This window comes from Leptosomus discolor, chromosome 1 (assembly GCF_034619465.1).
Source record: "Leptosomus discolor isolate bLepDis1 chromosome 1, bLepDis1.hap2, whole genome shotgun sequence".
Classification (NCBI taxonomy): Eukaryota; Metazoa; Chordata; class Aves; order Leptosomiformes; family Leptosomidae; genus Leptosomus; species Leptosomus discolor.
The window spans coordinates 126,735,502-126,760,734 of NC_141391.1; the positions used below are offsets into that span (position 1 = coordinate 126,735,502).

Genomic DNA, 25,233 nt, shown 5'->3' on the forward strand with positions numbered 1-25,233 from the left:
AAGGGCAGTAGGGCTGCTGGCAGGCTTAATGAGATGACCAGTGTAATTTACACCAAGACAGTTCATCTAACTGTCCACAGTCACTACTGCATTAACTATGTAACTACGGTTGTAGTTTAATATGCTCCTTCAGGTTTTCACTGTAGTCCTGATCCAAAGTATTTATGCATCCTCCTATATGCTGCTGAAAAGTAAATGACACGAGAGGAATTACTACCAAGAAGATGGTTTGTTTCCTTCATGACCTTTTTTCTGACCAATATTTGGGGACTGTTACTAAACTTAAATACAGATCAGAGTCCAGTTCTGGCAAAGTAAGGAGGCGTATGTGCCACTGAGCTATACTGTTCTTTTGGGTCTGTATTTGGCTACTTTTGTATCAAGTAATCTTGGTGGGACTTTGGTGCAGGTAAGGAAGACAAGATGTCACAAATAATGTTTTATAGTTACTTTGTTGTATGAGATTTCCCCATGCCCGCGCCCCCCCCCCCCCCCAAATCTGGAGTTTTTCCACCTGTTTATTAAATTTTATTAAATGGATCAAGTAAACCTAAAGACAGTTTGATTATTTTATCACACACACCCCCCCCCTCCATTATTAGGCAGCCTGGAGTGAAAGATCAGGTGAAGGAACAGATGTTCTTAGCAAATAACATTGGCTAATTGTTTCACACACATGCTGTAGGAAGAGATATGAGTCAGATGAAACTGCTGTTCAGAAAGGAATGTATTTTCTGTATCCAAAAGGAAATTATCTTGACTGAGCTTTTAATTGCCATTGCATCATATTTGTTAGCACCTTTATGGCTGTTGAAACCTGGACAATGTAGTTACAGGCCTCTAAACTGGGGAGCAAATTGTCTGAACCAAAAGATAGCTTTGTGGAGGGAGGGTGACAAACTTGCTTCAATTACACAATGTTAAAATAGTAACTGCAGCATTCATACAAACACACTTGGTTTATTGGTTGGTTTTAGAACTTGATGTATCACAGGGATTTTTTGTGTGTGTTCTTTGTTGTTTCGGTGGTTTTGTTGTTGTTAAATCCTTGTGCAGTAGATAAAATTAGTAAAACAACAACAAAAAAGATGGTTTCTTGAATGCTGCATTTTTTAAGTCGGTAAAGTAGGTACAGATCCACAATTTTTCTCTAAAATGAAAAGGAGCTGGGCACTTAAACCCTTGTGAACTTGGCTTGTACTAATGTCTTGGGGAGGCAACACGAAACATGGTCTCTGGCAGGGTAATATTAGGTATAATTTTACTACCAGGTCCAAAGAAGTTATTGCCAGCTATGGATGGTATTGATGAGGATGCTGAGCAAATCTGAGATTGGAGCATCTTGCTTCCTGGAAGATGAAGGCACCTTAGTTTCCAGTTCAGCGTTGGGGAAGATGTTTGTCAATTCAAGTTTTCAAATCTCTTGAACTTTTTGCTTAACCTTATTTAAAATTTAAATTTTTTTTTCATCCGAATTTGGAGGTACTTGGTAGCAGTTATATAACTTCTGTTTCAAATATAATTATTTATCAGCCTTATTGCTAATTGCAAACATCCAGACTCAGGTGTTTAATCAGCTGAAAATGGCATTATCTTATAAACAGGGAATGCACTTAAATCACTTTATGCTCATGCTGCTTCTGAGGCCTGAGTCACACTGGTACCCAGGCTTTGGCAGGGCCTTTGAGATCACTTTGAGTGCTCTTGCTGTCTTTCTGATGGAAAGAAATCACCAGTTAATATTTTTCTGTATAGATTTGCCTTCCAATACCTCGCTGCTCTTTCAGCATGCAGAGATTCCCTGTGATGTATCCTAGCTTTGCTTTGGGAAGGCAGAAGAGTTGCCTCGTTTTTCTGGTGAAACCAGTTCCTGCTATTTACATACGTAGCTGATCTTGACAACAGAACTGCAGGCCATCTAAAGCGCCACCACCCAGCTAGGTGCACAAAGACAACTGCTTGATTCTAGTAAGCAGCTGTGGCTGGCAAAATGACTGTAAATGTAGCCCAATTGCGTTCAGTTATCTTCTCCTCTCAGGCGTTCAGATTTAAATCTGATTATACGAATTATTAAAATGCCTTGAAATGCATTTTTCTGTTTCTTCTCTCAACTTCCTCAGTGGGGCTGTGCAAGGAGAAAGGATCTCTCCTCCTTGCTGTTGTGAGTCATTAGCTCTATGTTCAGCCAAGCGCCCAAGGGGATCCGACTTGTAGGAGGCTGGGCCTTCAGTGGGTGAGGTGGATGCACCATAGAGACACCTGCCTCTCCTATAGCTCTGAAACCGTGTGTGTGTTGGGGTAGCTGCTGGGGATTGGTGGGTGATGCCTTGCAGCAGAGAGGGGCTCCACAGCCCCTTGCTGCTGTAGTGGCTCATGATCTGTGCAGGGTGAAGCTCCTGTGCAGCCTGCTGTTTCCTCTGTAGTTGTCCTCCTCTCTCCCAGAACAGCCCCCTATGCAAACGACAGTCAGAGCCTGACTTCCTGTAGTTACTGGAAGAAATGCAGCAGACAGGGCCTAGGTAGGGCAGATGGAAGGGGGCAGACAGCACAAAGAAAGCAGAATAGATGTATGGCTGCTGTTCTTCTTTCAGAGCAGGTGGAGAGATCTGATGGGCATGCAAAGCCCTATATCCCTTGCCTCAAAGTGTCTGCTCCATGCCTACAAAGCACTGAGCTCTGGGCAGCTGGTGGAGGGGTGGATGCTAGCATACTCATTTTGGGAGCTTGGGTGTGCATGAAGCACGCCCTGATCTCCTCCCCCCTGCTCTGAAGCTCAGACTGAGGAATTGTCTTTGCAAGGGTGTGATTTATAAGTGGACAATGGCCCAGTCTTGTGTGAGAGCAGATTTGGGTCCACGCTGAGTTACCAGGTGTAGAAGTACTCTGTCTTTAAGACTGGTGCATGGGCTGTAGCCTTTGATGCAGAGAGGAGGAGCGTTGGGCCTTGAGTGCTCCTTTCCAAGCTGGTGTTTCCCTGGTGATGGTACTTTCCTCTGCTGTCCCTTTTGGGACTTCTGTGAACTTGAAATAACCTATGCTACTGCATTCTGCCTCCCAAAATCCGTTTAGGTTATAGTGATTTTAGATTGGAACTGGGCAGCTCTATTCCTGCCCCCACCCTGCCCTTAAGTTTTCTTTGACCACTTGCTGCAGCATTTGTTTGCATGTTCTGCAAGGCTGGTGTGTTTCAGCCTGTTTTCCAAGCTGGCATGCAAGCAAGGGCTGGCAGAACGCTAGCTAGCTCTGCTGGATGGTGTCCAGCACCGGCTCTGAGCAAGTGGGTGAGAGAAGGGGGAGCCGTAGAGGCTGCTTGAGTGTCAGCCAGGGATTTGCATGGGTTGGAACAGGCTGCAGGCAGCTGGAGGAGGAGGTTTGTGTAGGGGATGTGTGTCTTCTGACTTTACGTTAGCTTCATGCCTCAGTCAGTTTTATTTCTGAAATGGAGCATATGCTTTGCTCCTCACTGTACATGTCAAACTTGAGATTTTATATCCAGATCAGAGTTGTTAGAAAAGTACGTTGGCTTCACCATTTAAAAAAAGTTTTAGAATGCTTATTCGCAGAAAGAAAGTGCTGATACAAAGCAATTGCTTCAGAATAAGCAGGGGATATTCTCAATCCAAATTTTTTTTTTCCAAGGCAAAGCCTATAATGCTGCTAATGACAAGAGGCTTTCTTGTCATTGATAAGGAGGTTATCAGCTTGTTTCCCAAGGATCTTGTTGAAATAGTTTCAGCTGAACCCTATTTCAATGAAATCTAACGGCTTGTGAAATTGAGCTAGTTCCAGTGGGATATTGAAGGAGGAACTTGGGAGAGTTCCTCATGTGTTCTGAACTGAAATGCTTTGTTACAAAATTCTTCCAGATCTTTTCTACTGTTTTTTCTAAAGAATATTAAAAAATAAAATAAATCTATAACTGGTTGTGCAACTTAAATTTCTCCAAAGAATTACCTCTATATCTTTCAACTTTATAAACTTTAAGCCTTTGAGGGGGTTTTTTGTGCTTGGGAAGGAAGCTAAGTTTAAAAATTCTTCACAAGAATTGATACTTTTGTTCTATTTCTAATTATGTAACCTGATGTTAGCAGCATAGTTCCCAGTATTTCATATGATGCTAAATTTTCTTGTCTGTCAAAACTGCAATTGTGACAACTTCAGTTGTGTTTTTTGTAGGCTGTTTTCCAAGCTGTACTCCAACATGATTTGATATTTGTACTTATATAGGCAAAGCTGAAGTGTGGGACCTTCTTTCCTGCTCTCAGGAGGACAAGGTGGCTGGTGAGGTGCAAGAGATAACCAGGCTTTTTGTGAACAGGATTCCAGTTCAGCTAGGTTCATGTCACACTGTGGGGTAAACAGCTGTGATACAGGCCTCCCTGGTCAGCAGTTGACCAGAATGGCTTTTCAGAAAAGCAGAGTCTTACCACATGTCATATTGACGATGGCTTGATGAAACTGATGTCCACAGTGGAGCTGATGAGGGCTGAACTACGGTTGATGTGGTGGGACACAACGCTTCTGATGTACTAGACCCAGTCTTTAAAATAAACAGGAGCAGCCTCCCTTTCAAGGTACCTAATTCAGTCAGTTTCATGACACTGGGTGTCAAATACTTTGTAAGTGGACATCTTAATATTTCAGAAGCTCTCCATTATTAAATAGTTCTAAGGAGTTTCTTACTACATGGATTTTTGGAAGCTACTGGTGTTAGTGGTAAATAATAGTCTGTCTAACATTTTTGTGCCTGCCTGTGCATCTGTGAGAACTAATTAATAGTAACGATCCTTTTGGGGGGACTAGGGACTCTGTCTTTAGCCTTGTTTGTGGGATCTCACGTGATTAAAAACAAACAAACAGACAAAACCTGACCAAACACCAAACAAACAGTAGGTGTGTATTTGCTCATGACCTTTATTTTAATATTGCTTCCTTGAAATTTTACATGTTCTGTTTCCGACAGAAGACAGACATAGTTGCACCAAAATTCTTACTGGATGCCATTCTGCCTGTACACAGATGCCTCTGAAGGAGAACTGCCATTGTTGGTTTTTTCTGCTTAGTCACTAAGAAATGTTAAAATCTGTTTCTCCTTCAGCCTCTGCAAATAAGAGGGGGGCTGGGCCACGGAAGGGGACGTAATGACCCTAGTGCACAGCCCTGTGCCTGCCAGTGGCCCACTGGAAGAGTGCCCTGGGCTTATGAGACTCCCCTCTCCAGAGAAGTTAAGGGTGAATGAAGAAGAGCATATAATGAATGTAAGTAAAATAGTCCTAGCTCCTTAAACTCTTCCTCCTCCCACTGTGGCTGTGAACTTGTTGCCATTTCCTTGAGAGCATGGGAACTTTTGGAAAGCAGGCTCCTAGGCAGTACAATGTCTGAGCCAACCCTGACAACAGTTACTTCTTTTTTTTCCTTTTTATTGGGTGACATGCCTCATATGACCTATGAATGAAATACAACTGTGTGGATAATCGGGTGTGATCAAATAGCTCCTTATTTAAAAAAAAGTGGACACTGTACACGTCCAGTCCCAAAGTGCACAGTGTACTGTACACAGCACAATAAGTCACCCCAAGTAAGGTGGTGTTGCTCTTCAGGTCCTGTGAGTGGTTCTTTCCCTGTGCAAATCTAATGTTTTCGTGCTGTAGTAAGTTACTGCTAGCAAAGCTTATGAGTACTCAGTAACTGAAAGTTATTTCTAACCCAAAATTTTTCTGTGATTCTGTCAAGGAATGGTTAGGAAAACAGATCATTGTAACAGAGTGGATCCAGGCTGTTTACTTGTGACAGGGTGAACAGGAAAAAGTCTGACACTTTCAAAATACAGCCTTGTGCTTGTTTTCAGAAGAAATGGAAAACTGTCCTAGAACTGTGAAAAAAAGGGAGACTGGTTGTCATGTGGATGTGAGCTTCCACTGTGATTCTGTGCCTAAAAGCAAATGTGAGTTGGATTTATGTGTGTTTGCAGTGACTCCTGCAATGCTACGTCTCGCGCTCAAGAAGCACATTGAAAATAGGAGGGGATTCAGAAGAGCCATGAAAATAAGTCTGAAAAAAATCTTTTTTGGTAATAAACTTGAGAAGCTTAATTCCTACCCCAAAAGAAGATATTGGGTAACTTGTTCACAATCTGAAAATAATTCACAAAGTGAAGATAAGTTTAATCAACAGACCGCTAGGGGAACTATCCGTAGCTAGGATGATTTTTCCATCAGGGGTGACCTTTTAATTTAAGAAGGTAAAATATATATTTTCCCTTTGGGAAAAAAAAAACCCAACTGGTCATCGCAGCTCTGGTTTTAAAGCAGGAGCTAAATCACAAGATAGCTATGGTTTGTGTGTTACAGATTAGATTGGATAGTCATAATGAACTTTTCTGGACTGAAGAAATAAATGGCTGCAGTGGGATCAGCATTTCTCTGATGGAAAGGCTTGTCAGACTTGGTATGTTTTATGGGTAGCCTCAGCAGAGAGAGCCCCATCTCAGTGTGCCATGGGAGTTGTTCTTGTGTTTAGAGATAAGTCTGCCTGAACCTATTTTGGAGAATGTGAAGTGTTAAATTTGTCTGCCTTATACTGTTAAATGAGGTTTTTGTTCAGGGCTGTTAGCTGGGTGCTCTCCTAGCCTAGTGAGGCTTTAGATTCACTGGAAGTGGGATGTTGATATGTTTTGGTTTTGTGATTTTTATTTCTCCCATACCAGATAAGTTTTAAGAACATGTGCACTCTGAAGTGGTCTTATGGTATAAAATCAAACTCCTTTCTGACTGTGTGTTGTTCTTCTCAAGGCTGTTTTCTTTTTCTTTCTCCTGATGCTAAGAAGGATTTAGATGAATTTGAAGAGAGGGGCAAATAATTCATTCTTCAGTAGAAATGCAGCCATTTTTGCCAGGATGTTTAATGTCAGTTTTAATGTGCTAGCCTAGGATTAAAAAGTACTTTCATCCTAACCTTACTAACATATCCAAACTTGGTTTTGACCAGGTCTAGAAACTTCATAGGAAAGTGCAGGTCAAGCTCTTCTGTCTTTGGGGAATAGCACATCAGGTGGTCTTTCAGTGGGGTGTAGAGATAGTGGCATGAAATTCTTGCCTGTAGACAGAGGAGCGAAGCCACACGTCTCGCCATATTTTGATGGTTAAGTGAGGCTTCTGAGCATAAAAGTGGAGTAGGTCAGGCAGCTTGCTTATAGACTTGTTTAATTTTGGGACCCCAAGCACTTGGTGGTAACTGATACCAAGACGGAAGATCAGTGGGAGGTACGCGTGCATCTCCTAACATGAGGTTACGTCAGAGTTGTGTTACTCTAGTGGTGAGGTCCTTACCTGTATTCTTAGTTGTTTGTATTCATAGCTGCATGTCAAAACTATAGAATGCAAATTGTCAGGTGATGTGGTTTTTGTGGTGACTCAAAACAAGGGGAAAACATTAACAAAGCAAATGCAAAATTACTACTGTCATTAGCAAATGTCAAAAAATGTGCACGCTGTTCTGCTGAGGTTGATTGACTATTTGCATGCTTAGTGATATGTGCAATCAAATAATTTCCTAATGATTAGGATTTTTGCTGTACTCCTGGGAGAAGGTGTAGCTTAATTTTCCTCTGCAGTTTGCTAAATGGCTCTAATTGTAGTGTCCACACTTTGAAGATATAAATGTGAAGGGAAGCTGTTTTTTAACTGGCTTCTATCATATAAATAACCCAGCTTAGTCCTATTTAGGTTAACATATTTTGTTCTGGAACATGACTTTATATAGTTGGACTCTGGTCCATTTCTAAACGAGGCATAAGAATCACTTGTTTGTGTCTTCAAGTAGTATCTGGTTCTTACATAACTGTGTTCTGTAAAACTTCCTGGATGACACTGAAGAGAATTTTCTGCTTATGCTTTTTTACAGGTTTCTTGTATATTTTGTGGCTTCAGATAAAGGATGCTTATATGTTGTTGGCTGGTCTTAATAATTTTTTTCGTGATTAAATATAGCATACTCATAAATGCCTAAGATTATCCTTGGGCAAAGTGTTTGCCTAATGACTTATAATTAAACTTAGAAACGTGCATGTGTTAAAAATGAGTTGCTGTTTTCATCTCTTAAATGCCATGCTACAGCTCAATTTATGCCTTTCTTCTTTTAATATTTGATGGTAAGTTTTTTGTAACCCAGAGGTGGCAACCTGTCTCAAATGCTGCCATGTCTTGGATATTATAATAGTGATCGAGAGATGCTGTATTCATAGAAATGGAAATGTCTTATTTTCTTCACTTTAAGGAAATTGATAGTGCCAATAGTGTCAAAATTATCCTTGTTGTTTCCCAAGTTCATTGAGTGATCTCTTAATCTCTAAGCCAAGTACTGAGTACATAATAATTACAGGTCTAAGTGAGATAATATTCATGCAAAGTAAGGAAAAGAGGAGATTAAAAAGTTTCAATGTACTCACTTTTTTCTGCTGATTAGATAAGGATTCAGAGCAGACTCTTCATAAATGTTTTAAGAGCTCAGGAGAAATCTACAATTAATAAGAGGATTTCTTGTAGCCTGTTTGTTACTTGTGACAAAGAACACTTCTAAATGCCAGCAAGGTTTCTCAGACAAGCTCTATAGCAGGTCTTATGCTCTAGAAAAATTCTTTTTCTAAGTAAAACTCAAGATATCTTGAGTTTGTATTCTTAGAGTTGTTGAACTGGCTGATTCAGGCACTAATATAAATGCATCTGTGATACTGTAATTTTCTTATTCTCCTCTTCCTGATTACTTTTATCTTACAACCAACAAAAATATTTAGCTTTAGTGTACCTCTTATCTCTTGTCCACAGCTTGTTTGAGAAACTACTTCTCTTCTTAAAAGCATGGCTTAAATCCATAGTTTCATAAATCAGCCTTGAAGATTGTGCGCTTTCTTTTGCTCTCATGGCAGGTTAGTTCTTCACCACCACCCCCCCCCCCGTGTGTGTTAGCATTATCATCACAAGCTCAGACTTCAGTCAATTGAGGTACGACTCTGTAAACTGTATAGGTGGAATCTTTACAGGTCTGAGTTAAGTTTTCAGTTTTCCTCATGTCTCTTTCCAGAGCAATTGTGAAGAACTCCATTTCTTCAAAGAGGTGCAGTCATTGGATACCTGTTTCAAATGATCAATTGAAAGGGTGGATTTCAGAGCACTATATGGCAAGGCCAAGAAACCATAGCCTGTCTGCTTTAGTAGATGACATGCTCTCCAAGAATGTTGCTTTTGTGATGTCAGAAATGGCTGAAATATAACTGGAAGCATACAGCTTAGAGGACATGTCTAAGATGTTGCACCTAAAACTTTCATGCTTACTTTTCTCAGAAGGGGAGGGGTGGGTGTATTTTCTGTCTCCCTCCCTCACTGCCTTTTTGCATTACGACGTTCAGAATATTAGTAGGCAGCAAATATGTACTCACCAGTGGTCAGACATGAAGACTTTTATTTTATTGATGGTAACAGAAGGTAACATCAATGTGTTTGGGTTTTTTTTTTTTTTTAAAGCTGAACTGAGTCAGGGTAACTTTGCCCTCTCCTGTGTTATGTGCACTTAAACACCTGACCTTGAAGTAGCACTTACGTGTTCTTGTGGCCAAAGAGCTCAATTCTCAAGTATAGGTAGATGACAGACCATCATAGGATGTGTGTGTAGGGTGGTGTTCAGGGAACTTCTGAACTGTGAGAAGCAGGAATCTCTTCTGTGGAAAACAGCAAAATGTGAGAATCTTGATGAGGTGGGGGCACACTTGGCACTAGTTTATTAAAACACTTTCAAGCTGAAGATAAGGCTGTCTTTGTTCTGGGATCATTTTGACAGCAAGCACAGACCTAATGAAAGGGTGGTGACCAACTAATATACCACAGGAGTGTGCTAAAATTAGGTGGTTTTTTAGTAAATGTGCTGCAAGATTATACAGTCAAAAGTGGTTCTTTGCCTTCTTTCTTCCCTCACCCTAAACGTAAATAACCACTAATCTTATGGTAGAGATGAGTTTAATGGTGAATGTCAAGTGTGCTCAAGGAGAGAATAACAGTCGTGTGCTTAAGATCTTTAGAAAGGTGGGGTTTTTTTAAAAAAAAAGTAGAAGAAGCTTTTATAGTATATTTATACCTGGTTTTGGTAACACTTGAAAGTGACATCTTCCTGTCTTAGCTATAGTCCAGCTGAGTCATTGCCTTATACAGCATTTAGTTAGGACAGCCCCAAGAATAAGTGGCCAACATCTGTTAAGAAAAAAATATGGCCTTGTTATTACTGCAAAATGAAAAATAGGGCTTTTACAGCAAGATTAGTTTTGGAGAACATGGTGAAGCTCTTTATTTGAATGGAAGCAGGAACTTCCACTTATAAGAGTGAGTTAAAGTCCATCAAGATTAATCTTCTTTGCTGTGACTTTACCACATGGTTTGAATCTTGAATGAACCAGAGGTGATGGTGGTGCTGCTATTTGTCCTTACTGGAGAAAACTTTTGCCTTTATTCCTGCAGGTCTAATTATAGTAACTGGCAAAAAATCCACTGCAATGTAGAATTTCCAAAATGGTACTCCAGGTAGAAATGAGTGTTCTAGGCTGTGTCCTTGTGTCTAGCTAGTGGACTGCATGAGGACTTGATTTGCTCTGTCACCTCCTGCCTCGTGGCCTTGCTGACTCTTGATTTAGGCCGTGCTAGAAGGCTTTGCCCTGGAAGGGGCTCTCGTGTCCTTATGAGTTGGTATCGTGCAACTGTAATGCCTTGTAATTGGCATCTGGCCTGATACAGGAACAGTTTGGCCCGTGCTATCCTAAATACTTGAAGCCCACTCTTACATAAGCAAGCATAAAGTTACAGTGATGATCACATTTAGATACCACCTATTCTTCATTGCTCTTTCGATGGCCATTTATTCTTCAAGATAAAATTACACATCCAGTATGACGACAGTTGATGGCTGAAAATAAATCTGTTTGTTTAACCTTTTATCATTCTTTGTTGCAGCTCTCAAGTTCCACTTACAAATATAGGAGTGAGGAATTCAAGAGACAGTTTTCTCATCTGCCAGACTCGGAGAAACTCATAGTAGGTAAGATGTAATCACATCAAAAGTGCTTGTCTTCTGGCTGATAACTCCAGATTGCAGTAGTGCCAAGGTGTTTTTTTTATGGCAGATTCTAACTACAGCTGTTAACTTCTTACTCTTCTGTCTCTGAACTAGCATCAAATACTTTCAGGGAAAGGCAGGTCCATATTCCTCTCCTGTATTGCCTGCTTTGTGAAAAGACAGATTTCTTTTGGGGCTTGAAGTGAAGGAGAGGATACAGAATCCTCTGGTTCATCTAGATACAGGATGGGAGCCTCTTAATGTCTTTTCCTGCCGCTACTTTTTGGTGGGTTTTTAGACAAAACCCTTTCTAAGAGCAGTGGAGGTGTGACTGTCTTGACAGCTGCTGGCTTACAAGCTGGGATGACTGATCACTATGCAGGGTCAGGGTGAGCACTGAGCACATAAACTCAATATATGTGCATTGATGGACTTGTGCAATGCAAGTATGAGAAGAACAGAGGTAGAGGTAAATCCTGAGAACATTGAATTTGTTTTATGTTCTTTCCAGCATGGACAACCAACTTGGTGTACCTCTTGCAGTGTCATAACCATTTATTTTCTGTCCTGTGAGTGTCTGAGTCAGTTGTAATGGTTTGGTACTTGGATACAAAGGTAAAGGATGTTGCTTCAGTGATGCTGTTAAGTAGGTAGATCATCCTTAGGAGAAGCTTTTCCTTTGCTCCCTGGAACTAAGCCTAGACCCTTGCCATAAGCACCTTGATTAATGTGACTTCTGGGACTGAGTGACACAGTGGGTGCTTGTAATTTAAAAGACTCTTTTCAGAGACATATGCCAGCTATTGGTGTGAGAACATAAAATTCAGTATTTTAAGTGTGTGATTCCCATCAGCCATCATAGGACATCACTGGAAAGCACAAACCAGTCTTCATTTTATCCTCACTTCTAATGCTGTGCACTTGGATGTGTTTGTCAGCATGGTATATTGAGGGCAGATAAAAACATTTTATGCCCCATGCTGGTCTGTGCAGTTGTAGTCACTGCCCAGGCTGGTGCTGAGCCTGAAGTATGTTATCTGGTACCGTGCAAATCTGTTAGTTCTGGGTTGGCTCATGCCTTGAGCGGAGAGGTTTTTCACAGCCCAGTGTACCAGGTTAGCTTCCAGGTTAGCTTATCCATATGCTGATGACATGGTTGCAGGCCTAGAATGGTCAGCTGGAAGCGCAGAGGTGCTAAGTGCATTGAGTGGCAGGGAACAGAAGCGGGTGGCAGAGAATATCGAACTATGGCGCATAAATTCTTGGCACTGAAATGTTCCTTTTGAACTCTGCCTCCCTGTTTTGCTTCACTGCAAAATCTGAAGAAGGCAAGTGTATAATCCCACCTTCTTCACATGCAGTGATGCACGTTGTTCCCTTTTATCTCTTGCCTTGCAGGTAAGCCTGCCTGCGCTGCGTTCTGTAACAAGTACACTGTCCAAGAATTGGGTGTTATTTTTATACAAAAGTGGCACTGTGACTGTTTAAAGTCCATCCCATCATATACAACTTTTAAGTAAGTGAATATTGAGAGGCTGTCAGTATATGCTTGCAGCATGCTGAGTTCCTTCCAGGTTAATGGAAGAGAAATTAGAGCTGTCAGTTGCACAGAAACAGTTAAAGCCCCGCTTCCTTTTCCAGGCTCAGGAGCAGGCAGTTATCCTCTGAGATGCCTTCTGCATTTTTAAAATATTTGAGCTCAGTACAGAAGTAAAACAGAAGAAAAAGGTGTTGTTTTGGTGTTTCTCCTTGCACGGGATTGATACAGAAACCCATGGAGCAAACTCTGAAGCACAGTTTCAACGAACTGACTGTCTAGTAGTGGACTAATCTCAACAATGTAGCACCTGCTCTATCAGAAGCAAAGTCATTACTTTCTGTACATTTTTTTTCCCCATAAAAAGCAGTGCTCCTTTGGAAGGATTTTTTTGCATTCTCCAAGCAAAGGGCTCTTTCTTTTCTTGATGCAGAGAAACTTACCGCAAACTTTAGTGCTCAAAGAAGCAGTTACTTGCTGCCGTGCATTAAAAGAAATGTAACTGCTCCTGTTCATGACTTCATGACTGAGCTGTTAAAAAAAAGAAGCAACTATTCCACTGTAATGAGCACTGTGTATAAAGATTATATGAAATATATTTTTTCTTATAATGAAAGAGAAATGACTTGAACTTTTGAAATGGGAGTTTAAAGGAGTGCCACTAACTTTAATTTGTCTGAAAATGTTGTTTACAAGCACATCTGAAGTTTCTGAACTTAGAACAAGAAATGTTAATCTCTTCCTTTTTGTTTTGATACTATGTAGGTAGGTCATGGTGGTGTTGCTTGTCACTTGCTCCAATGTTTATAGGTCTCAATCCCTCTGCCTTCCTCAAACATAGAAGTCAGATGCAAATTTCTTGGAAATGCTTTCCTCAAGTCCTTAACCTCATACTCTTGCTGCCTTGCCTTCCCTCTCCCTGCTTTCCCAGCATTTTGGTATCTGACTTCTCTTTAAACATGCACTTAAACTTCTTGGTTTGAATTTCTTTAAGTTTGTATAATTCTGTTTGCAGTTATGTCTCCAAGGGCTTGTATGCATGCCTCATGCTTGTTGCAAGAAGTTTTATTTCCACTTGATTATTTTGAGGGGGGAATTTTAGAATACATAACAAAAGCTTCTATAGATGCAGACTTACCTTGAAGTTAGGATGGTGAGGGACTCCTGAACCTCTTGGCACTTGAACAAGAACTGTATTCGTCTTCTTGTTGCACACAAAATCAAAATTCTGGCTCGGACAAAACCAGATATTGTGCTTTTCAAAATAATAAAACCCTTTTGATACCTTTAAAGTTAAGATCATTAATATCCTGCATGAATAGGTACCTTCTGGGTATTTTTCTATATATAAGGTAACCATCTTTAGGTTGAAGCTTCCAAAAGGGGTCTGTCTTAACTTTCTAGCAGTAGTACTTCTGAAAATTCCTTTTGTTTGCATCTTCAGGCTCTGAAATTATGAAAATTCTCTCAGAGGTTTTTTAAAAAGTGCAACCAAATCCTCTGCTCTTGTTCTTAATTAGCAGGTATCTGATGGTGGATAATTACATTCTAGATCAAATCTATTTCTTGATAGGATGTTTCAGCCAGAGGCAGTATCATAATAAAAATGACAGTCAGCTTCTGAAAATATCCCCTGCCTGAAAAACTGGATAGCTTCAAGCTGCCTTCCAGTGTCTCACTAGTTTTAGCTAGTGATAGAATCTGCTTAGCAGAAAATTATTATCTTACTACAACATATGAACTACCGTTATGTAGGAGTTGACAGTATAATCTGTTATACTATAAAATGTTTGTGTATTCTGTTGTTTAGGTGCTTTGAAGTTTGATTTACAAATGCTTCTCCTATGTACTCCTGATGCCTCTTCTCTGAAAACATAGGATAATGCACAGTGGGGTTGATCCATGAAGTGCTGTCCTCACACAGATACTTCCATCAGCTCTGGCTTTGGGGTGTTCCAGAGCAATGGTCTGGATGCAACCCAGTACAAGTCTGCCTTCATGGACTTTTGAAGAGTGAAAGAAATGGCTTTTTATTTGTATTGTAATATCCTTATCTCAGTTTAAGTTAACAGGTTGGGGTCAACCGAGCTGCAATAAGTGAGTAAACTTGCTCTTGCTCTCTATACATAGATTACGCCTGCGCACTCCAGAAGGATATCCTGCTGCAAGGACGCTTGTATCTCTCTGAAAACTGGCTCTGTTTCCACAGCAACATTTTCCGATGGGAGACCACAGTAAGATCTCTTAGCTCGCACATCTTCATCTTCTTTGTCCTGTACTATCAGGATATGAGTCCCTCAAACAAATCTTATCCTGTATGTTAGTAACTTGTCTATGTTTAGCCCGTACCAGGGGCTAAACTATAGCAGTAATTCTATCACCTGATAACCCCTCCTCAGTTGAGGAGGGGAATTGTGAAAGGGGGAGGAGACCCAAAGGTTGAAGCAAGGACAAATTTAATGGAATACCACAACACACAAAGCATACAATGTTATACTCAGCCCAGAATATCTGGCCCTCACAGTACTTGGGAGCAGGAGAAGAAGGAAAGAGGAGGAGCATGAGGGACCCCAGCCAGAACTCCAGCACGAACTCTCATTCCTCAGCCAACCTTCACCCCTTCACAATGACCGTGACACTATGGGATGGGCTGCACCTGTAGCCAACTCGGGGCAGCTGCCCCGGCTGACTCAAAACTGCTGACAGGCTGCCCAGCATGGCTGGGCTGTGATTATATCCCAGACAAACCAGGGCAGGGCATAACTTTGCACTGAAAAGAAAGAGCCTGCCTCCCTAAGTGGAAATGCAGATCCATTGCTCTGTGAAATGAGAATAGCATTGGAGATGTCTGAATGCTGAAGTAAGCCTACTCAGTCAGTCATTCAGCATAGGAAGGAATTCAGGAGTTATGCTAAAGCTGATCTTTTACCTTTCTGGATGATGACTTGCCTCTCCTTACCAAGAAGAGTTGCTCTATGAAAGGATGTAACGCATAATGTTCTCCTGTAAGACTAGGAGCATGATACAGTACATGGTGTTACCCTGTTCAAGAACTCTCCAGCATTGAACCTTACTTGGTTTAGTCTCACATGTTGTAAATATCAGCATCGAAGAATTGCTAAAGAGAATCTATAAATGACCTCTGCAAGTTGATATTGTGGGCTGTAGCTTTTGACCAATATGAGCAAAAGTAGGTATTTGTGACATGTTTGCCCTCTATTTCTGTCAAATTAGGTTAATGAGTTGAAATTTTTCATTCAAGCAGTTGTTGCATCTGCTGTAGAAATAGTATGAGGCAGTGAATGAGAAAGGGAAGGTAACCTAATGAATAGGTGATGGAGATGTGTCAATGTTCTGCAGCTGAGAGTCTGCTAATACTGTAAGTCAGTCTCTTAAATTCTACTATGTGTGCTCTGAAGTACACAGTACAGACAACAAATAGCTTTTGTACTTAGGACAATGAGGGGGTGGAGAAATGCTTAACTGAAAACAAAGCTTAATTTTGTCAGATGGATTTGATGATTTAATGTTTCTTATTGTAGGCTTGAGATTTAAAAAGAAAAAATTCCTTTGAAATGACACCCTTGAATCTACAAACTATTCGAAGACTGATTTATTTTTTTCCAGCCAAAACAGCATATATCCTGTAACCTGTTCCTGCCTGCCTAGCAGAGTGGTATCTTAAGTGATATCTTAAGGCAATCTGAGCTCATCAGCTACAATGGTAGAGCTCAGTTTTGGGACCTCTTTAGCAGGCTGTGTTGGTGCAGAGAGAGAGAGTGTGGAGGACCTTCTGCACACACACAGGAAAAGCAAGATCCAACAGAATGTTCTTGCTTTCTCTAAGCTGAATGGCAGCACAGTTTTATCATCAAGGGAAGGGAACAGACTGAATGGAAATGGCTTGTTGCACCCTTAGACCTGTTCTTCTAAACAGAAAAATTTCAAGCACTAATATGCAAGGCAAACACACCCAAGCAGGAAGATTTCCTTGCCATGTTTGGACTGCAGATAAACCTCTGTGAAAATGGATTAGACTGCAAACTTCTGTGAGATGACATAGACGAGATAGTCTGTGATCTGATCTGTGTCCTGCTTTATGCATAGCACACAGATTAGGATTGGCTTTTAGATCTGTGGTTTGTATGTGGCTGGGATTGTGCCCTTAATCCTCGGGGGTTGCTGAAGGGGTAGAAGAAGAACGAACTACTTGCTTCCCTAGTCCTAGTATGAAAGAAGACTACTCTTAAGTCATCTTAACTTGCTTCTGCTTTGGAATGCTTGCTGTTAAGGTTAGCAAGTGGAGACTGTAACTGTCTTCGTAATCTCAACTGAGTTGCATCCCAGGGTTTGGGTTCCTCTTGCGTGTTCTGTGACACTAGATTTTTAGTCTTAACAGTTGTTTTTAATACATTTTTTTAAAATCTGTTTCTGCTTAGATTTCTATTGCCTTGAAGGATATCACTTTCATGACAAAGGAAAAGACTGCTCGTCTCATTCCAAATGCCATACAAATAGCAACAAAAGGAGAGAAGGTGAAAACCTGTATTTAAATACCTTTTTGAATTATAGTGTCCAGGGCAGAGCACTTGTTGTAGTGTTAAATTTGCATAAGTAACTGTCAAATCTTTAAATGTGGCTGGGATTAGAAGACTGACTTGGTGGTTTGGTCCCTGTGCCTGTTGGATTGATAATTCAACTTTAGTTTGATTGCAAAATCACCTAGTCATGTTGATGCAGTAACCAGAAAGTAAGCAGGAGGAGTTTGTGTCTCTATTCTTAAAGGAAAGCCGTTTGAAAACTAGAAGTTCAGGGCATGGATTTAGAATGTGCATCCTTGAGATGGCAAAAAAATCAAACTCCCTGGATTTAAAGTGCCCATGGAAGAAAATTGCTGAAAACATAAAGGCTGTGATGTCATGAATTTCAAGTCATGGAGAAATCCACCCATAGAAGAACATGCAATTTTTTGAGCTGAGAAATGTAGTTTTTGGGTGTGTATTTGGAAAAACTGAAAAGTGTGATGCAGAATGTTCTTACGTGCAACATCTTTCATGATACTTCTTCTGTAAATGCCTTGAAAATAATAATTCTTGGCTGGATACAGAGAACAGCTTTCAAAGAATTGTGTTCTTTGTGAAGAAACTGTGATTCCTTGTATTTGGCTGTTCCTTCCCAATTCCTTAAATACTAACTTTCATCATCAAGGAAGATCAGACTGTTTCTCTGCTAAACAAACTTCCAAATGGGAAAGATTTTAGCGCTGCAAATGATGCATCTAATCTGATCTCCTATTTTAATTATTTTAATTTCACATCTCCTGTGAAAAGATCAGTAAAAGGAGTATGTGGCAGAAGGATGGAAAGGGCTGTGGCCTTTAAGAAATAGACATATGCATCTCTGATTTGTTCCACCTCTTGTGTGGAAGTGGGAGAAAGATTTAACTGTGTAGTTAGTTGAAGGGCAGCTCTTCCTTAATGCCCAAGGTACAAATGATTGCAATCAGATCCCCAGAAGAATAAGTGTCTTTATATACTATGTTGCTGTTGGGGAACTAACTCTTACTTATTGAAAGTGATTAAAAAGTGTGGAGTGTGAGGAGTATGAACCCAGGTTTGTTGAATGTGAGAGGAGCGTGCCATTGCTGAAAACCTTAGGATATTCAAGATATAAGGAAGCATGCTGGGTTTCTTGAAAATACCTACGAGTGAGCTTTTTGCACCTCATTTTTCTTGTAGTTTTTCTTCACGTCATTCAGTGCAAGAGACAGAAGCTACCTCAGTATCTTCCGCTTATGGCAGAATGTGTTGCTGGATAAGGTAAGCTTGTAAGTGCCAGTACCTGTGGTAAAGTAATAAAAGAATCTTTTTCTAGTGTAAGCAGATGCTTCTTTGGAGGATAAGAGACTTCCGTTAAGAAGTTAGCTTTTCCTTTCTGACACAGAATTCTAATCTGATGTTCTCCTTTGGCTCCTTGACCTTGAGATTCCAGATAAACGTCTCATCCTTCTCATACTGCCACCTACAACTTTGCTGTTGATGGTTTTGTCTTTTGAGGACAGGTTGTATGCTTCTCTTCTCTACGAACCCAAGCAGATATTACTGAATTTGCTTCACATTTTCAATGGCTACTTTGTGATCAAAAAGGCAAGAGGCTTTTTCAGTGAAAGCTTTTTTTCTTTTTAAGGAAAAAGCCGAAAGTCACCTTCTCAGATAAGTTACCTGAACCTTTGCCAGCTGACTTATTACAACTCCCCTGACCTTGAATAAATGCAACAAAGGCAGGCTGTATGATATGGAAGTGTATTTTGGCAACTTCTGCTAGTTAGCTTGATTTGTATTGCAGTTTGTGGACCCGTAAGCTAATCTTTCTAAAAATGTACCGACATTTTTGCAGAACATCACTGTAAGTAATGCAATTTTTGTAAACCAATTCCTTCCTCTTTATGGCTTTCGTTGTTTAAATATTTCAACACAGTTGCAATTGAACACCGAAATATCCATATATAACCGTGCTATAATGATCTCCAAACGCTTAAAGCTGTTGCACTACTTATTTGTAGTTGCACCCATGCAAGTTTTCTGTTAGATAAATTTTAGGGCAGACTAGAGGCACTTTGTCAAACAAAAGCTGAAATTAAAGGGAAGTGCCATTTAAGGCAAAACTAATGCTTCCTGCAAATATCCCTCCTATCAAATAGTAGTTAACTAACATCGTAACCATCTTGTCCTGAATCCAGCAGTAGCACTGCAAAACCCAGAAGGTACTATGTCATCTTTTGACTGGAATGTGCAACTGGAACTAGCCTTGTTTTCTTTAGTTAGGCAGGGTTGGTCAGAAATGGTAATTGTCTTATCCAGTTGGTTAGTTTGTGGTGCAGAAGGGAGAACATATGGGCATTCAGGTATACAAACCTATCCGAGGGGCTGGACCAGAGGCAACAAGCTTTGTGCTGTTCAGTATTAGTGTGTGTGCGTGTGTCCCATGTGTTTCTACACTTTGGCACTGAAATGAGTGTCACACTAGGAATAGTTTTTCACTTCAGAGCAGTAACTAAAGGATACATACGAAAGTAGAACTCATGGGCTGCATGTAAGATGAGATGAGTTACACTGGTCCCCAAAACCTTCTGGCTTATCTGAGTAGCTTGGGAACCCTCCTTATTCATTCTCTATAATATTGCTGTTAGCTTTCTTGCATCCTCACTAAAGTGTGTTGAAAGGTAAGTCTGTTTATGTCAATTTCTGCTTGGGGTTCTCAGCTGTAAAATGGAGCACTGCCATGAGGTGTACGTAGGGCTTTTTAATGTACTACGTTTGTCGCTGCTTATTGAAACAGGATTTCTGTTAGGTTGAGCTCCTACTTAAGCAATGTAGTAGTGACTTCTGATTCTCTGCTAGAATGTATTCGAGTTGCCTGTCAGCCTGCTTTATGGTTCTTTGCTGCTTAACCAAACTAGATCAAGTTATAGAGGGGAACTGAGGAGTTGAAAATAGAAACTGAAGTTGCTAGAGCTGAATCCACTGACTCCACTACAGTGACAGTTGTCCGCTGACCTGTTGCTAAAAGAAAGCCCTTGGTGCATCCAAGCAGTTTTGCTGCTTTCTCCTCACCACCCTGTGGCAGGGACAGCATGCGTTTGAAAGAGATCTCCTATGTCTGAGGCTTTGGCATGGTATGCAATGCCGAGTATGTGAAGCCTGGTGTTTCTGGGATCCAGTGGTCAAAGGGATCCCATCAGAATTTGTAAGACTTGTGACAAAAAAAAACCCAAATCTCACTTTGAAACCAATTCCAAAAGAAGCCAGTTTTAATGTTTCCTCTGCAGATAGCTGAATATTTTAAAGCCTGTGGATAACTTTGTTATTATCTGGAGTGCATCTGCTAGACGTGGAGATGGCATCCAACTGTTAAATTATGAAATAAAGTCATTCTGGTGTCATCAAAAGTGTAACCGAATGCAGCTCTCACAGTACTGGTTTGCACTGCCTGATGGTGAATAATCCCCCATTTGCAAGATTTGGATCCAGGGGATTGGAATTGTGCTTGCTTCAAGTCATGTTTGTGCAGAGGTAATTTTCAGTTGCTGGCTCTGGCCTCTTCAATGCTTCCTGGGCATAGATTTTGTGTTACGAGGTCTCACCTCTGAAGAGTGACCTGTCTGCTTTACCTGATACACCTTAAGCTTTCACCACCTGCAGAACTTCTTGGTAGGGTCAGTATGCTCTTTCCCAGGTCTCCATCTTGTGGCCATTCTGCCTTGTACTTCCTAATTATCACATGCCTCGATTAGAAATTACTTGCATGGTGTAAGAAAAACAGTAAATGATAACGTGTTATTCCATGCCTAAGCTTGCTTTGGCCATCAAAATGCTCTTCCCCAACTTTCTGTTACTGTTCTGATAGGACTCCTGGCCCCCTTAGCCGAGTTGTAAATCTCTGGCTCATAGCTTCTCCTTCAGATCTTGCTCAGAATACAATACTGTGCTTTTGGCCCTCTTCAACTTTGGTTCCTCTGGGAATCGGGGGATACCTTCCTCTTAAGATGGTCCTTTCTTAGTTGTTTGGGTGTTTTTTAATGTTGATGTAAAGGCTTGCTTTTTTTTCTCTTTCAAGGAAAATTCCACTTTCCCCCCCCCATTCCCATTGCAAAATATGCTCAGAGTGAATCTTTTAGGCTTTTACCTTGCCATTGTTTTTTTAAATGCTCCTGGTTGAAGGAGAAGCATCATGGAAAATAGAGAGTCATTAATGTAGGTCTGGAAGAGACGTGATACCGGTCTTGATAAAACAGATAGCTGCTTCCACATCCACTGAGGCTTTCAATAATACATCAGTTTATAAAATCAGCCAAAATTCTTCTTTTGCAACAGGCTTACTGTATTGGAAAAACCATTTCACTAATGGCTGCTATTGACAGTAAGAGCAATGCCACTTTTACTTTTGCTTTATTTTCCTAAAGCTTATGGGTGTCAATTATCCCTCCAGTTTAAGGGAAAAGGAACAGATTAAAATCTAATTAGGCAGGTCATTCAAATCCCAAACAAACACAGTGCTCCTTATTTCTAATGGAACAAGTTCTTAACTTAATCAGTCTCAATTCCCACGAGTTCTCTTCCTTAGAGCTGGATTTATTTTCCTATTGTTGTTCTTATGCTTTGCTGGGTAGAGATTTGCACCTGTCTCCAGAGGCATTGTAGCAGGTAAGTCTAGAGGTGTGAGAAGGGACCAGAATTCCTGATGAGCTGTGTTTCTTGTGGCGAATGGCTACCAGGACTGCAGATCTGCCTCCCTCGCCAGCTTCTCAGGGAAGGTTCTGAAAGAAGAGATGTATGTTTGCACCTTTGTGTGCAATGAGAGTTGGTTTAGAGATCAAAGAGTGCTTGGGTTGATTCTGATCTTCATTTGGGCAGTTAGAGGGGGAGTTTGCTGTTTTCCCTTGCGAACATGCAGTCAGACAGAATTCCATGTCAGAGTTGCCTAGTGGGAGTGTGGGGGGTGGTAGGGGGTTGTCTCTGGAGTAAACTCATAAGGAGTGTCTTGTTCTTATTTCTGCCTCTGTCTGTAGGGGGTAAAAATCAATGGGTTTGCTTATGTCAGTGGTATTCTGTAGTATTATTGCTTGTGCTGTGCCACCGCTTTATCTAGTGTGAAACAACGTATTGATGTGTTATGCTCCGGGTTGGAAAGACAAAAATGTGTCCCAGCTGCTTGTTGTAGCCTTTGTTTTTGTATACAAAGAGAACTGAGGAAAAACCCAGCACAGACGGTCAGTCACCTTGAGCGGGCAAAGTAATTCATGTTTAGATTCAGCCTTTCAAGCTTCAGAGCGTCTCAAACCATCCTCTCAGAAGCAGAAGTCTGACCCAGAAAATTTGTGCCCTTTGCCTTCAGAACTAATCCTTTCTGATACAATAAAGCAAGTCTGGTTTGATCTCGGGCTGTGACCATTAACAACTTATTATATATAGCTGAGCTAGGAATAATTGAGCAGAGCACAAAAATCCCGTTTTAGAAGCAGAAGTCAGTAACATTGACTTTACAAAACCACAGGAAACAGCTTTATAGATTCCTAAAATGCATAGCTGAAAAGTTTCTCAGCTTTCCTCAAGCCACTGCGCTCACTTTACAAGGGCAGTGTGATTTGCCCACAGCCTGGTGCAGAACGTGCTAGTGAATTTAATTAGCAACATCAGCCATTTGCCAGTTGTTTTCTTATGACTGGTGAAAAAGGCCTTGGCAATATTGGGCCACAGAAGTGAAAGTGACTTTGTTTCTGGCCTTTAATTTCTGGTGGAAAGGTGTGCTATCTAAAGATACACCTCGGTTGTCTTTTGAACCCATATAAGGCCTTTAGACATTGAATGAAACCAGCTGTAGGTAGTTGTTTGTGGTTATGAGTTTACTGCTCCAAAGTGCTGCCTGCCTGGGGAAAGTAAGGTAGCTGTGTGGTGATGCATGTGCTTTTAGTGCTGCGTTGCTTTGTAGAACAAACCCCCATGGCAGAGGGAGGCTGCCATTAGCTGTTATGACCCTTGTGTGTTTTGGGTTTTAACGTCTGCTTTGTCCTCGGTAGGATTAAATACCTCGAAACTGATCTCTGCCGACAGGATGCCTGGGCCGGCCGCTTTCTGAAAAGCCTGAAACCACCTTGTGCTGGAAAACCCCTGAGGGAAAACCCCCTCATCCAGAGCGGCCGAAATCAGCCATGCCCTCAGCGGGGCTGGATTTGCCCTGACCCTCGCACGCTTTCCCCCGGTTCGGGCGGGAGCGGCTCCCTTCCCACGCAGTGCGCGGCTCCCGCACCGAGGGCGAAAGGGGCAGAGGGACACCCCTGGGCGTCCTGGCGACGGGGACGGACGCCATGACTTTGCCCGGCAGTGCCCCGCTCCCCACCTCCGCCCCCGGGGCCGGCGGAGCCCCCGGCGGGCGGAGCGCGGCGGCTGCCGGGGAAGGCGCTGCCCCGGCCCCGCTCCCGGGAGCCGCCGCCGAGCAGGAAGTGGGGACAAGGCGGCAACCGGCGAGGCCGGGGGTGTCCCGGGAGCGGCGCTGCCCGGCGGGGAGTGGGGCGGCGGGGGGCGCCAGGTTGGTGGCGGGGCGGGGCGGCAGGCGGCCTCCGGGCGGGGCGGGGCGGGGCGGGGCGGCGGGTGGGCGCCGGCAGCCCCGGGGGAGAGCGCCGAGGGCGCACGGGGGCGTGCGTTTACGTGCCTGCTGGTGGGTCAGCTCTTCTGGGTCTGTCTGACGTCGCGGGTAGTGTAACACTCCACAGGTGGGGCAGGGAGGTGGAGGGGATCATTTAAAAGCTCTTTAAATAATGCACGGGTATTTAATGTGATCATTTCATGCAAATAGTAAGGAGTACTTGTGTTACTGCCTCATTAGCACAGGTCTGTTCCCTTGATCAATATGGATTGCGACTGAGGCACATTTTCCAGTGTGGTGTCTCTTTTTTTGAGATCTTAAGATCGCTAGTATTGCTCTCTGAGCTCTGCTAAAATCCCAGAACCTTATTTCCTTTCTCTCCTTTCTCTCTTAATTTTTTTTTTTTAGCCCTTTATGGCTGAAGTGGACTTTGAAACTAGTTGCTTACGTTGCCGATATGAGTTTGTCATACTACTTTCACTTCCTGACTTTCCTGATGATCTGAGAGAACTTAAATATATCCCAGTTGCTGTGGGAATTCATGAAGCAGGGCAGGGGTATTAAAGAGAAGAAGAGTAGCTAGTGGTGAGTCCAGGTAATACTGTTACTGAGCAAAACCAACTATTTTCTGTGAAGGGGGTTCTGGTGTTGTTCCAAAGTCAGGACCTCCTGTCCCACCTTGGCAAAGAGAACAGGTTGGCTGACCTAGACACCACTGTATGTAGTGACTAAAATGCTAGCCTTTTACCCTTCATAAAGTGCTCTGGGCATGCTGAAGAAACAGGTGTGTATCTATTAAGCAGTTTGCCCAAGATCAAAGAGGGAGTCCCTGGTTGTCTACTAGTTACTGGTCTTGTGCTGTATCGAGTGAAATTCAAGAGAGATCTACCCTGAAGATATCTGTGAAAACATTGGTGACACGTGAAGAAGCAAATAGTGGTTACAAGGGTGGTTTTATTGAAATAACAATTTTTCTCATGTCTGGTGTTATTGGTTGAGTAGTGAGGGGTTGAGAAGATGGAGTAGATGAGAGTACGGTTCCTCAAAATGCTGAAATCCAATCTTGAAATGTGATACCTAAATGCCTTCAGTCCTTGTCAGAATTGAGGTTAAAGGCTGTGTCGTAATTCAAACTTCTTACTGTTTTACCTCCTGTGCCTTACTGTCCCATACTGTAGTTCTTGACTAGCTCGCTTTCTTTCAGAGGCTGACCAAGCAGGAATTCTGGCAGCTGGTGCACCAGAGCTATGGCTCTGAGCTGGGCCTGAACAGCGAGGAGATGGAGAGCTTCCACTCATCATCTGAGGACAACGGGCAGCCTCGGTAAGGGGAGGCTATAAAGCTTATTGAAATGCTCAGGGGGAAACAGTGTCCTCTTTCTTAGAAAGTCTTTTTCCAAAGTGCTGCTGTAGCGTTACCGGAGAGGTTAAGCCTATAGTTAAAGGATGCAAAGAACCAAA

General features: G+C 41.9%; 1 protein-coding gene across 2 annotated transcripts in view; it reads left to right on the plus strand.

The window, feature by feature from the left end:
- The window catches only part of GRAMD1C (GRAM domain containing 1C), a 55,351-nt gene that overhangs the window by 7,725 nt on the left and 22,393 nt on the right, over window positions 1-25,233 (plus strand). For both annotated transcript variants that reach the window (XM_086464221.1, XM_086464212.1), the window contains exons 3-7: window positions 10,992-11,076; window positions 14,762-14,865; window positions 17,071-17,166; window positions 18,370-18,450; window positions 24,978-25,096. In XM_086464221.1, coding sequence (XP_086320347.1) covers window positions 10,992-11,076; window positions 14,762-14,865; window positions 17,071-17,166; window positions 18,370-18,450; window positions 24,978-25,096 — 485 coding nt within the window. The remainder of the gene's footprint in view (window positions 1-10,991; window positions 11,077-14,761; window positions 14,866-17,070; window positions 17,167-18,369; window positions 18,451-24,977; window positions 25,097-25,233) is intronic.